The sequence below is a fragment of the Fringilla coelebs genome (assembly GCF_963513975.1).
Source record: "Fringilla coelebs genome assembly, chromosome: 3".
Lineage (NCBI taxonomy): Eukaryota > Metazoa > Chordata > Aves > Passeriformes > Fringillidae > Fringilla > Fringilla coelebs.
The window spans coordinates 58831020-58845825 of NC_140030.1; the positions used below are offsets into that span (position 1 = coordinate 58831020).

The 14806-nt window shown below is 42.2% G+C and overlaps 1 protein-coding gene across 2 annotated transcripts in view; it reads left to right on the forward strand.

Moving 5' to 3' along the window:
- AKAP12 (A-kinase anchoring protein 12) overlaps positions 1 to 12332 on the forward strand; it is a 30264-nt gene extending 17932 nt beyond the window's left edge. For both annotated transcript variants that reach the window (XM_084203158.1, XM_084203159.1), the window contains 3 exons: positions 2888 to 6576; positions 7333 to 9206; positions 9747 to 12332. In XM_084203158.1, coding sequence (XP_084059284.1) covers positions 2888 to 6576; positions 7333 to 9204 — 5561 coding nt within the window. In that variant the 3' untranslated portion in view covers positions 9205 to 9206; positions 9747 to 12332. The remainder of the gene's footprint in view (positions 1 to 2887; positions 6577 to 7332; positions 9207 to 9746) is intronic.
- Positions 12333 to 14806: the final 2474 nt, after the last annotated feature.

Here is a 14806-nt window from a genome sequence, read left to right on the forward strand (position 1 = left end):
TTTACAGGTCTTTGTCTTAGGGTGTTAGAAATGCCTCATTTTATAAACAGAATAAACAAAAACCCTTTGAATGCTTATCTTAAATATAAAGAGACGTCTTTATTATACTGGTTTTACGTCTTATCTCTCTTTGGAAATTGAATGCATCATTTATTCATATTCTTTATCATTCCACTCTTACAGTAATCCTGTTTATCTGTGATACCTGAAACTCATCTTAAACACCGAGTTTACACTAAACACCTGTTCTAGTTTGGGACGGAATTAGAAGGAAGTTAGGAAGGAAACTTCCAAAGGAATGTTTTCTTAAGAGAATTAGGAAAAATTTGGGAATAAATAAAAAAAGAAATGTCACCTTTTTACAATTTTTTTAAAACCTCAGGATTTTCAGTGCTTGAAGGGCATGGGTTCCCAGGGAATGTTTGCAAAAGGAAAGGTGAGCCCATAGAAATCCCTATCTCTGGCTGCTCAGCAGTCCCATGTGCCCTTCTGACTTCTCTACTTCCTTCTGCTTTCCTGCACTTCTGGTCCTTCCCACTTACGGCCAGCATTCCCCACTTGCTCTCAGCCCTGTATTTCAGTCTGCCTTTATCTAGCTCATGTCAGATGGAGATTTTCATGTGTCTAAGAACAAGCACATTGCATTAATGCAGGGCTGGCACAAACAGAAAGACTCTATAGACTTTGTTTCCAGCAGAGATGCTAAGAGGCCTTGCTCATAAGGAAATTTTTCTTCAATGTTAAATGATCAGCATTTAGCTTCATAGCTGGTTAAGCCAAAAGAATAATTTTTAGTGTAAACAAGCTTAAGAATATATTAAAGTACCTGTTACTAAATAATTATAAAATATGTGATGTTTTGAAGATAGTCTCTGAAGAAGTGCCTCTAACTTTGTGAATTCCCATTAAGCCTTAGACAGTTTTCTGTTAAATTACACAATGGAAATGACAAGGTCTTTATTTCCAGACCTAGGAATAAACGAACACAGACACAAGAGTGGTTCCTTGACTTGTATCTTGAGACTATGCAACGGTAAACTAAATATGATTGATAAGTTATTTTGCTTGTGGATTGTACTGCTGTTCACAAGAGGTGTATTACCAATGGACTAAAAATTCTGGCTTCTTCTTTAAAATATCTCTTGTCTTACTCTTTGCCCTCACAAATGGCTCAGTTCAAACATCTCTGGTCTGAAATGTTCGGGGAGTTAGCATGTTAGCAGAGGTCAGGCTTTTAATTGAATTAGGAGTTAACAGTTGAGGTAAATAATATCGCACTGTTAGATAAAGGAAAAACAAAAACCTTTGATTATGTTGACTTGGAAACAACAACCAGTAGGCTGCTGATAGTGAAACATAATTTGCCCTCTACATAACAGTTAGAAGCTATTATCCTTGTAGATTTTGTTTTGCTTATTGTGTAGTTAGTTGCAGCCTTACCTGGACTGCATTGTGTGTCTGCTTCTGAAGAAGCAGCCCTGAGAACCGGGCAAGAGGCGGTGAGAGACTTCTGGAGATCAGGTGTTCCAGCAAAGTAAGGCCAGCTGCAGAGTCAGAGACAGCTTCAAGGTGGTTCAAATAAAAATCAAATCACTTTGGGGCAGTTGATGATCCCATGCTTTGTAAAGCTGTCTCCTCCTGCCTCTGGACATAAGCACATGTACAGCTTAAAAGAAAGGGACAATGTCTTCTTCTACGGTGTTGCTGTTTAACATTGAATATTCTAAATTTTTTTTTTTTTCATCTTGAGACTCTAACAGGTTTGGTCAGAGAGAAGAGTATGTTCCTTTGTGGCCTTGCACTTTTGCCTGTTGCACAAAATCTAGGGTCAAGAAGAATATTAAACTAAAATCCTGACTTGGGCATTCAAGCCCAAGAATCTTTTGGTGTCTTGAATATGCCATAGATGTAATTTACAATGCCTGTCTCTGAACTTGAGTTGGCCAGAGGAGCAATAATATTTAAATTATCCTGGCAAGACTTGAGAGGGGGCTTGCCAGTGACCTGAACGAAAAGCGCAAACTGTCCTCAAAGAAAAGATAATGCAGACAGACATGTGAGCAATGGGGGATTTTACCTTCTTGCATAGTAATTACCGCATTCATTCTAAGCAACGTGGAATTGCTGTAGATGGTAATGTTAAGTGTGTACTGAATACATAATTTATTGTATAGAAGAATTCCAAAGATTCATGATCTTCAAAGCAATATATTGTTACCTGTTTTGTAAGGGTTATGAGTTTTCAGAAAACTCATTTCCCATAGGTGATTTCCCATAGGTGTTTTCACATCTTACTATTCTTTTGGGACAGAGCTGTAAAATAAGCGTTCCTTTTTTGTCATTGTTTTAGTTTTAGTTTAGGTTTTTTTGAGTTTTGTTTTGCTTTGCTTGTTAGCAGGTTTTTTTTGTTAGTTGGGTTTCCTCAGATGTGTCCGTCTGTATGGAAATATTTATTGAGCTTTGCTTCAGGAATAATTGCACAGATCATTCTGTATAGTCTGTGATATAATTTTTTTTTTTTACCTAAGTTTGCCTTAAAGTAAAAAAAAAAAAAAAAACCAAACCACAAACCACACAAAGAACTGCAAAATCAGGGTATAGAATAAGAGAATATAAGCTTGAAAGGTGCATTTGCAAATAAACTTTGGAAGATATTGTAGAATGATACAAAGAAGGAAAATAATGATAATAATGAGAAGGCAAATAATTATAATAGTGATAGAACAGAAACGAATTCTTAAAAATGTACTAGTAGCATATGGAAAAGGTATGCAGATAATAATAGACCGTGTATGCTTATGAAAATTAGTAAAAATTAAAAAAATATATAAAGGTATAACATTAAATTTAGAAGGAAATTAACTGGGGTTTTATTGTTGTTTAACAGTTGGACAAACAGAACATTCCAGTGTAACTGTGAAGGAAGACGCTGAAACTATGGAGACAAATCCATCTGACTCGGGCACCAAGGACAGTGTAGATGCCGAGAAGGAGGATGCTCATTCAATTAAACAGTCGCCAGCTTTGGAAGAAGCTGCAGAAGACCAGGTGGCAGAGCCACAGTCTTATGATCTGGGTTTTAAAAAGGTTTTTAAATTTGTTGGGTTCAGATTCACGGTGAAGAAGGAAAAGACAGGAAAATCAGAACCAGTTCAGCTGCTTACTGTGAAAAAGGAAGCAAAGGTCCCTGAAGGAGCTGATGATGAAAAAGAAGTTGCCTCAGAAGAAACAGCAGTGCCTGAGGATGTACTCTCTGCAGAAGACAATACCAAAGATACACCGAAAAATGAAAAAACAGAAGATGAATCTTCTAAAATACCAGAAGCAACTGAGACTTGTTCTCAGCCAGTTGCCTTAGTCACTGAAACTGCATCACCATTAAGAAAACTTTTTACTCAAGGATGGACTGGATTTAGAAAAAAGAAAAGTTTTAGGAAGCCTAAAGAAGATGAACAGTCTCCTGGAAAAGAAGAGGAGATAGAAAAAGAGGAGACAACATTAACAGCTGAAATCAGTGAAAAGGAGGAGAAACCTGAGTCTGAGAAGCAAGATGAAGAGAGAAATGTGACAGCAGTAACTGTTGAAGCACATGAAAAGGAGCAAACTGAAGGTGAAATGCAGGAGTCAGAAAAGACTCTGGCAGCCACAGGAGTAGAAGGAAGTGAAAAGAAAGAGGTAGTCAAGCATGATGAGGAGGGACAAAAAGAGGACCCGGCAGCAGCAGCTGTAAAAGAAAGTGCAGAGGGAAAAAACGATGATCAAGAAAGGAAAATGGTGGAAGTCCCAGAAAATCTTGGTAAAGAGGAAGAAAAAACTGAAGAAGGAGAGAAAAGAGATGAGGTGACAGAGAAACCACTAAAAACAAAGTCAGTGGAACCTCTTGTCACTGACAGTGTGACTGGAGAATTGACAACATCCTCAAAAGACGTACCTGTGGGAGAAAAACTGGAGTCAATGGAAAAGTGTGAAGGAGATGACAGAACTGAAATAGCTTCTGAAGAGACATGTGAAACAGGATCTGTGCCAATGGAAATTTCTAGTGATCAGCTTAGAAAATCTGAAGGAAGAGAAGGAAGTAAACATGCTTTACTTGGGAAAGAGACATTAGGTGAAAAAACAGAGGAAGCAGAATTTAAAATGTCACCCACAGCAGATGATGTTGTGCAGGGAGAAGCTCTGGATAGAACCACAGAGCAGAAAGAAAGCAAAGAACATGAAACAAAGTCAACTGTACTCTCTTCTACTTCTGAACAATCAGCTGACACAGAGGATAATCAACAGTCAGTCAAACCCTCTGATGAAGGACTACAGGGAAAACCTGACACTGGTACAACTGATACTGTCAAACCAGATGAAACAACCATGGAAGTAACTTCTGAAGAGGCAGCTGGAAAGAGGCCTCCAGAAGGTGTCTCAAATGAAGCAGAACTCCTGTCTTCTCAAGAAAAGACTAAACTACAAGGTAGCCCTTTAAAGAAACTCTTTACAGGTACTGGTCTGAAAAAACTGTCTGGAAAGAAGCAAAAAGGTAAAAGAGAAGAATCTAAGTTAGGGGAACAGGGGGAACCAAATCAGCACTTATCAGATTCCCCAGATAGCCCAGAGGAACAGAAGGGAGAGAGTTCTGCCTCTTCTCCTGAGGAGATGAATGAAATTCCCTCTTTGGAAAAATCTGCAGATGGAATGCAGGTCACTGAAAGTGAAGACGCCACAATTACAGATGTGGAGAGAAAAAGAGAAATTGTTACACCTTGGGCATCATTTAAAAAGATGGTGACTCCCAAGAAACGTGTCAGAAGGCCTTCTGAAAGTGATAAAGAGGAAGAAATTGATAAGACAAAGAATGTTGCAGTATCTGCGACTGAAAATGTTGTTGATGAAAATCAGGGAGAAATACAAGAAAATGGGATTGACCAGAAACCAGAGAAAATTACAGAAGAGCCCAAAAGAAAAGTTGATGCCTCTGTCTCCTGGGAAACTTTTATATGTGTAGGCTCTTCAAAGAAAAGAGCCAGAAAGTCATCATCATCTGATGAAGAAAGCCAAAAAGTAGAAGAGTCTGGACAGAGCAAAGAAACAGCAACAGATGCAGTTCTTACTAGCTCTCAGGAGAGTGATCAAGGACAAGGGAATTCTTCCCCAGAACAAGCTGGAAGTCCATCTGAAAGTGAAGGTATTTCAACATGGGAATCGTTTAAAAGGTTAGTTACTCCAAGAAGGAGATCCAAAACCAGAATGGAGGAAAGAAGTGAAGACTCTGTTGTGGGATCTAGCCTGGAGCATTCAACATCAGATGGTGAGCCTGGAAAAGATGAATCATGGGTTTCATTTAGAAAACTGATGCCTGGGCGCAGGAAGAAAAAGTCAGATGGAAAGCCAGAACCAGCTCATCTTAAACAAGCAAGAGAAGACATGGCAGAAACAGCTGAGGAAGATTCTGATGTTCCAGCTGTTGTTCCTTTATCTGAATATGAAGCAGCAGAACAGGAGAAAATGGAAGCTCAACGAGCGAAAGATGCTGAAGCGACGAGAGAACAAATCTCAGAGGAAGAGAAAGCAGAAAAGTTAGAGGAGACCCTAAGGATGGGGCAAGGATCTGAAGGGCCAATAAATGCAGTTGCTGTTACCACTGTGGAGGAAGAAAGGGCAGTGAACAGCATTGAGGAAAGGTCACCATCATGGATATCTGCTGCTCTGACAGAGTGCATTGAGCAGGTGAGAGAAGAGGAAGAGAAAGAAACTCAGAAAACTGCTGAACTGGGTGTTACTGTGGAGAATGCAGTGGTAGCTGCTGAGACAGTGCCAGAGACTAGAAAGGATGTAAGTGATGACACCACAGCAAGTGAGCTGGAGCTAACCTCTGAAGCTGTGACTGCTCTGGAGACAGCAGAAGTTTCCTGTGCTGAAGAAACCATGGAAGTGTCCCTTGCCGAGGAGACAACTGAGATGGTTTCTGCTGTTTCACAGTTAGAAACCCCGGATACTACAGAGGAAGCTACACCAGTTCAAGAAGTAGAGGCCACTGAACAAAATTTGAAAGAATTGGACAAACAGACGCAAAAAGTTCTTCATGAAGTTGCTGAAAGAGTAAAGTCAGATGTAACACAGCCAGTTAGTGAAAGAGCTGTGACAGAAACTATAATTACATCAATACAGGGACTTCAGTCAGAAGTGAAAGGTGCTGCTAAAGATGGGAGCAGTGTCGGCCAGGAAACCGTTCTGCTTGAACAGTCCTTGGGAAAAGAACACAAAGAGGATGGCCCCCAGCAGAGTGCAGGGAGCAGTCAGGGCCAAAACAGAGTTGAAGAGAGTGTATTACCTGAAGGTTCAGGGAAAAGTGAAATACCTACAGATGGATGTCAAGGACATGTAAAAGACCAGAAAGAAGTAAATGAAGTGCAGAGGATAACAGAGGAAACTTTATCACGTGACAAAGAGTTTCACAGCATCAAAGCCATGACTCCCAAGGAAGAGTTGCTTGCAAACCAGGAGTCTTCAGAACAAGAGAAACTGTCCGTTACAGAGTTGGCACTGGATGAGACAAGAGATGGGTGTGCTCCAGAAGGAAAGCCTGCAGTAAGTATTGCATATAACACAAAGGTTGATTTGTCAAAGTATAAGTCAGCAAGTGTTAGGTACTATACCTTGTTTAGAACCAGATTGTGGGTATATTACTGTCAAGGACCTTCCTTGTGTAGCCTGAGGCAACTGAAGTTCATTTCCAGTGGGAGATACACAGATGTCTAGAAGCAGCAAGCACTGCAGCTTGTGTGCAGAGTGAGGTGGATGCAATGTGTGCAGAAATGGAGTGGGAGGTGGTGTGCATAGATGCAGAGGTACTGAAATGATTGTCATTAGGGTTCCTGCACTGCACAAAGTGACTTGAAGATACTATATGAACACCTGAGATACAGATGTGATCCATGTGACACCATACACATGGGATGGTATCTGCAGTTGTGGGCAGAAATACAGGTGAAGCTGAGGTACCTCTGCAAAGGGAGGACATGGAAAAAACACCACTATCTTTAAATGCTCTAGTTACTGTGGCTGGCACATTGCTACCTTCTTCCCTACCTCCTCTTCTTCTGGCTTAGTCTTTGTTTCAAGTGCTGCCAGCTGTCCCTTCCTTTAGTTAATTTTAAGGCTGCCCTTTGTTTAATGAGCTACATGTCCTCAGAAACAACACAAGCTGGGATCTTGGTGAGGTACTAATCCCTTTTTCATCACCTTGTGCTCTTCCCATAACACTTGTCCTTTTGGGTGTTGTGGTTTTTCACCTAGAACACCTGCTTGTACCCTTTTACACAGATCTCTTGCAATTCTCCACAGGTTCTGGACAAAACAGAGGATGAAACCTCATCCTTGGGGCTTACAGCTGAAAAGCTTGAAGGAGAGGGAGGAACGCTTACTGTGAGATCAGAGTGCACAGAAGCAGTTGTCACTGTTAAAACTGAGAAACAAGATGGAATTCCTGACTCACAAGAGCAAGTTTGTACTGAAGGAGTTCCTAGCAGGACACCTGCCCTGAGAGAGGAAGATGATGCTGTGTACAACGGAGTAAAAAGCACAGAAGTCACTGTTCCTGAGGTTCTGCTGCAGAGCAAGGGAAAAACCACTGCCCTTCCTTCAAAAACAGTTGGCTCAGAAGCAGCTGCAGATGCTGAGCAGAGCATGAGCGATGGGTCTGACAGGGACATTGCAGCGAAAGATTCTGTGCCTGTCACACAGCCACAAGGCAGAGACAAAACAACTGAAACCCCCTCCAAGAGTGATGAAGTGGAAGGTGCTGTGCGCAAATCTGAAACACGGTTGGGGAGCACTTCCATTGTTGCTGAGGCTCCCGTGCAGATTAACGCAGATGGGGCATCTAATTTATCACCCGCATGCCCAGAGATTGTTGAAAATGGAAGTGCTGTTATCACTGATAAAAGTCCTAAGAAATGTGAAACACCCAGCAGTTTGGCTGGAGAAGAGACTGTGGGAAAAGGACAAGAACTTGTAGAAACCTTGAACTGTCAAGGTTTTCAGAAGGAAGATAAGAAAAATGAGCAATTGCTGGATGGAGCCAAAGAAGTATTTGAATATGGAAAACAGGAAGCTGTGAGACATGATGAATGTTCAACTGCTGTCCAGCAAGAGGAAGGCTCTGACTCAGCCTTTCCACAGACTGAAAGCTTGGGGGCTCTGAAAACACCTGTGGCTCTAGCAGCTGCAGCAGGTGGAGAGCGTCTTGTGGCAGAAACTGCGACACGCACAGACGTGACAGCCAAAACTGTACAGCCCTTGGCAACCACACCAGAGCAAATGGCTTCTGAAGAGGTCCCAGTTTCTAATACTGACTGTTCAGGCTGTGGGACTGCAGAGCTTGGTAGTGTGGAGGCACCCAAGCCTAGAGTAACTTGTGCTTCCATGAATGGAGTATCAGAGGAGCAAGAGCAGCCCCAGAGCACAGGGGAAGTTGAACGCAATGGCATTCCTTCCAGTCACAGTCTGTCTTCCAGCCCCCCAGAATTTCAGAAGCATGTTGTTCAGTCTGTGATCATAGAGTCCCAGAGCACAAAAATTGTATTGAATGCCATCCAGTCAGCTGTTCACAAACTTGCAGAAACAGAAGAGTCATCTGCCCTTGAGTCAGAGGAGAGCATTAAATCCGTAGGAAAAAGCCCATCAGATATAATTGTACCTGAACTGGGAAGTACACAGGTAGATCAACAGCTGCCAGTAAAAGAGGAAGAGATACAAAGTAAGGAACAAGAGCTCAAGCAAACAGGAATAGTGAAAACTGCTACCTTAACTGAGTCTGCAGAAATTTATGCAGCTGTGGAAAAAACAAAGGACATGCCTTTAATTTCTGAGATGCTGGAAGATGGGCAAAGTCAGAATTCTTTAACAGTCATGACAAGCCCTGAAGAAATTTCAAGGGGAAGTGTGAGACTTCAGAAATCAACCTTAGAACAAAGTACTTCAGAAGATTCAACCAAAGACACCCTAGACATACACACACCAAAATTAAAAGAGGTTGGGTACATAATGGAAATCTCAGACCAACACACAGGACAGCAAAGATGCAGAGAAAGTGAAGAACAACCATATCATCCACCAGTGGAAGATGGGAAAACACAAATGTGGGAGGATGACAGTTGTCCAGAAGGAACACCGTGTGATAGACAAAGTCAGAACTCAGTGGCTCTGACGCCTTGAATGTAAGTAGCATTTTTAGCCAGTAATTTATTTCTTTTTCTAAGATAGTTGTGAGGATCTCTAAACTGTTCTCTCTAATGTGGTGTGGTTGTTTGTTTTGGTTTTGGTTTTTTATTTTTTTTATTTTGCTGAACGGCTGCCCTCTCTTCAGTGGCCTTGGACTTGGCCTATATTTTGTTGTGGTATTTCTGGGAGGTAGTAAATGTATTTTTCAGTTTTCCTGGGTAGGAATTCACATGACACATTTAATGTATTCAATTTAATGTGCAAACACACTCTGTAACAAAGCTCTTTTTAAAATCCTAAACGATGTGAGTATTGCCTTCCATGGTAAACCGGGAGTGCCTCACATACAAAGCTCTTTGCACTTCAGAGGAATTTGAATCAGAAATTACAAGTACAGTCTCTCCCTAGGATATATACTGCACTTGCTTCACTAAGTCATAAGACCTTTATCTCTGAGAACTGCTTAGGAAAATAATGTATTCTTGAGAGAGTAAGCAGTCATTACTAAAGCTTTTTTACTGTCATCTTTCTTTCAGATGTGCTAAGCACCCATGTGGCATGTGGAGAGATGCCAGTCCTAGAGAACAACTGACAATCCTGCCACAGAACCAGGAGCTTTATTCACTACCCTTTATTCTTGGATGTTAACATCTGTTCTTTTGAAGACCTCGCCTTGCCATTTTTGTTAAAAAACAATGCCTTTAATATTGGCTGTATCCATACCTGTGTTCCATGAAGGTTATTTGTCTCTGCCCAAAATAATCCATTAAGACCGGAGCTGCACCACTCAGTGACTGGGCAGACCACTAGAATTTTTGCCATGGTTATTACTGTCCCCTCATTTAATGTGTGTCCTGTCTGTCCAATCTCCTTGATTCCCTTCACTTGTCCCTGAGTCTCCCTCCCTTCTTTAGCAGTCTCCCTTACCCCTCACATCTTTCCTAGCTGCCTTGATCTGACCTGTGAATGGCTGTAGGTGCTACTCAGCTTGTGTGTGAGGGGGAAGAGGAGGACTGACTGATGAGAACACGTGAGACTTCTGGATATGTCTGTCAAACAGCAGGAACTGGATCACGCACAAATTGTTGAGCAAGGTGCTCAAGTTTGCTGCCTTTCAGTCCCATTCAGGTATCTCCGTCCATCTTTCAGTTGTATTTGTGCAGGCCTGATTCAGTCAGAAATTGTATCTAAAGTGTAGCTTTGAAAGGAGATGGAATACCCTTCCTCTGTTGTTCCAGACTTCAGGTCTCAGGACTGGACTGTAATGTATTGAGTATTTATATGTATGTCTTAAACCCAGTTCTGATTTTAATGTAGAGCAATGATACTTATGTATTGTTTAGGCATTCCCTTAAATGAATCTTGTAGAGTAGCCTGGAGAGGAAATTGATACTTATTGGAGCAGAAATTGCTAACATGTAGTTTCCTATTTATTGTTCCAGGTTTTTCCCCCTGTAAAATCTCTCAAAAAATTTGGCTGTCTTGCTTTGAATATTTATATGTATATCCTAAACCCAGTTCTGATTTTAATGTAGAACTATGATATTTCTAATGACAAAAGGAGAGCCCTGACCTGACCCACTGCTCACTTCTACTTGCAGCCCTCCCTGGTTTCTGAAAACCCTCCAGACACTACCACTTGTTCTTGTGCCACTTTGTATCTCGCCCCTCTCATTCCAAGCTCTGCTAATTTCTGGTCACTGCCCCATCCAATGCAAAGCCTTTCCCTGCCCTATAATATCTTAACATCTTTCCTGCATACGCATGTCCTTCTTTCCCAATCCCTGCCTGAACTGTTTTCCCACCTCACCATTTTTTGAAATTCTCCCCACTCCTGACAATTCTCTGTCTTTTCTGAGGCAGGAGTAGGAAATAGGGAAAAAAGTAATGAGTTCTGCCTTGAATTTCAAAAAGCTGATGAGATTTTTGGGGTACTGAGGTCTTAAAAAGCTTCATGAAAGGTGGATTGGACTGACAGCAGGTGAGACCAGAATGGGCAGGGTAATATAAAGATACTTGGAAGGCCCAAGACTGAGAGTCCTGGGATGTCTGTCCCCAACATGAATTGGTCCTCTCCTTTGTTGTTTACGTTAAAATCGAACAAGGGGTACAAGTCAGTACTTTCAGCTCTGATTTCCAAAGTGAAGGTTACAGATCACACATTGTGAACCAATGCCCATCAAGTTGAACAATAACTCACTCTCATACCTGTATAGTAATTTATTTTAAAATCAGCTTTAGTGTACAAATGCTCTTGTTACGGCAGGTGCTGGCCTCTCCTCGAGGCTGCACGTCCAGCAAGTGATGTGACTGATTGCACTGGTGTGATTGCACCATCTGGTGCTGCCCTGCGTGGAAGCATCAAAAGATTTTTCCTTACCTCAGAGCGAATTATATAAATATTTAAAGCCAAACAATGTGGTTTCAAACAATCCAGTCTGTCTCTGTCCATTCTTAGCGGCAGCTTTCCCCCTTAGCTTTGGGCGATTCCAAAAACCTCAGTCGGTTTCCACACGTTTAGGTTGGCTTGCAAGGTAATGATGCTCTTAAATAACACCTCACAAGTGCAAACTTGGCTGAATTTGTACAAATTGTATACCTATGTACCTTAAGCCATATTGCAATAACTGCAGCAGGTAAAACAAAATAACAAAAGCATGACCTGTGTAATCCTGATTCTTACGTTTGTAGCTCCAAAGCTGTTAATAATATGTAAAGTTACTTCTTGTCTGAACCTCATTTAAATAAAGCTAGCTTTACCACAATGTAAATTGTCTGTTGGTAGTAATTGAGCAGGCAAGGGCTTTTAACTTGCCTGTTTTCTCCATTAATCCAGGGCCTAGGTAAGCAATGCAACAAACCTAACTATAAAATAAATACAAAATCTTCTTTTTATAACTGACAGCTAAAATACCTGCTGCACCCAAAACCACACTAATGGTGCAGGGAGCATGTCTCCACAAAAAAGATACTACTTTGTTCCAGTGTATTGCTTTGGCCTCTGAAACTCTCCTTGAGACTGTGACTTCTGGCTTGTGCTTAAAAGCTTGAAGCTTTCTCTAATCCAATGTATTGGGTTACTAAATTTGATTTTGTGTTTTTAAGGTAGATTTCATTGATTAAATAAAATGCAACTACAAATTTGTTCTAACTTGTGTACGTGGTGAGTTTTTTTTCACCTTGCTTAGTGTAAATTATTTTCTGGTGGTTGCTTCATCTTCAGGGAGTTAGATTTGCTCCTGATAATTCACATTCAGGTTTTGACGTGAATTACAGAAGCTAATTACAGAATTAAACTATGATTTGGCTCTAAGTTTCAATAAAATGTGCGTATTTCAGAAGAAGTAAGGTGGGGTACTCCTGAAGACTGAAATACTTTAAGTTTAAGATAGAAAATGGCATTCAGTGACCCAGAAGGAAAAATTAGTAAATCATATGCTTTGCTAGTGTGACTGAAGTATAGAAAACTCCAACAAAGCAACAACATAAATGTCCACAAAACCTTTGTTATAGATTAGCAGATTGAGGGTCTTAGGCTCATAACTGGTATCTTTTAGGCTCCCCCACTTCTGCGTAGCAAGGGTATCCTCATGCCACCACAAATCTGGTCTGCCTGTTATTTATGTTAGCAGACCTTGGACTTCAGACATGAAATTTTTCCAGCTGTTCATGTTCTGTGGCTGAAGCTGATTAGCAGTGTTTGTATCTCAAGACAGATTCACACCTGCACTAGTTTTGTAATAATTGGTGCCTTCCTATCCTCAGCTAAAATGCTGAATCCTGTATCTGCAAATACCTAGTTGTACTGATTGCAGCAAGTGCAGGGATATTGGAACACTGCATGCAGCCTGTCTCTCATCTTGCTTTGGCATGGTGTCGGGAGCTCACACTGCAGGGGACTGATCTCACTGTCCACACTTGGCATCTGGAGGTACAAATTGAACCAGCATCTCCTGCCAGACAGTGTGCTCAAGGTGTACACAGCCTCTGTTTGCAAGATTTGTGCATTTATACTGGTTAGTGAAGTCTCTGAACAGGCATCTAACCAGGGATTGGAGTCCAAGCCTCTTGCATCCCGAGGAAGTTTGTCTGCCGTTTCCTCTTGTAGGGTTGTTTTATTGGCTGCAGCTCAAGTATCCTGCCTGTTAGCTCAGGCTATGGAAGTGGATCTGGCTTTCCCATGCAATCCAGAGCATATGGGAGGCAGCTGTGCTCACTGAGGAACCTGCACAGCTTGGATACAGCAAGTGCTTGGGGATGGGCAGGCTTGCCAAAAGCAGAGAGGATTCCTGAGATGTTCATGTCTGGATGCTGAACGCTGGATGTTTGTCATTCGCAGCTGCCACATGGGAAGGGAGCAGGCCTGAGGAGGCTGATGGCCTCACAAGGAAGGATGTGGCTTGGAATGAGGAGCAATGTGGAGCAGAAGGCCAGTGGAATTAGCAGCATGGGGTTTGGAGTTCAGTTTGGCAGGGGGAAGAACAATGTGGTAAAGGAAGGGTGACTTTGCTCTGTGAACGTTTTGAGATACTCCTAACAAGGTGGAAACAGCCACCACAGTGCTAACACCTGGTACAGGCCTGCTGTCATCTCTAGTTGGGCACGACATGTAGTCTTCACAAAAGTAAGAATTAAAGTCAGGGGTCTAGTGTCTGTTCTGCTGTCTGTTCTAGTGTCTGTAAAGTTAGCATGTGTCTGTTCTGCTTCAACATCCTCTTGAAAGAATACTATCGACTCATTAGAGCGGGAAGAACGGCTTTAGGAAGCATCTCCTATTCCCCCTTGAAAATGACATCCACTTCCAGAGCTTGAAAAGGCTGTGTCTAATCATAGAATGATTTGGGACAGGTGGGACCTTGAAGACCATCTGGTTCCAACCCCCTCTGCAATGGGCAGGGCAAGGAGTGATGATTTGATGAAATGAGGGGAGCAGCAGTCTGATGTGCCACAGGAGCTGTGCCTGGGGACGGTCTTGGTGTCAGCTTGACCCTGTCCTCGTCATCTGTTCTAGAGATAGGCCTCTGTCCCTGCTGCAAGGACAGGAAGGATAACCAACACGATGCCATTTCTCTAAGCAGCTAGACAAGAGGGAACTGTGGAAAACTGCAAGGCATTTGAAGCCAGTTGCTGCCCTGGAAGGCAGACATCCCAGGAAGCCTTCAGGAAGCAGCCTGGGAGCAATCCCTGCCTTCTCCCCAGCGAAAGTGTTCCCCTGGGAAGCTCTTCTGTGTCCCCTCAGCCTTGCAGTACTATGGCCTCCTCTCCCCCTAGCCGAGCTAGCTGTCTCTGCTTTGTAAGCAGGATCCTGGTGAACTTTTAAATGAATTTCTGGGAGATTTTCATGGGACAGTCCCAGAGGCAGCATTACAGTCAATGGTACCTGTAGTTTCCCATAAATGCTGCTGTGTGAAGCAGAAATCCTGACACACAACCACCTGGACTAGCATGTCTCCCTTTCACCATTCTAGGGTAGCCATGAGGGTAACAAAAAGACAGACAGAGGTGATGCTCAACCAGTGCTTGAGGGTAGTGCATGCTCAGGGGCAAGTAGGAGTAAAGTTTTCAAGACTGGTTCACTTTTGCAGAGGAAGCTGGG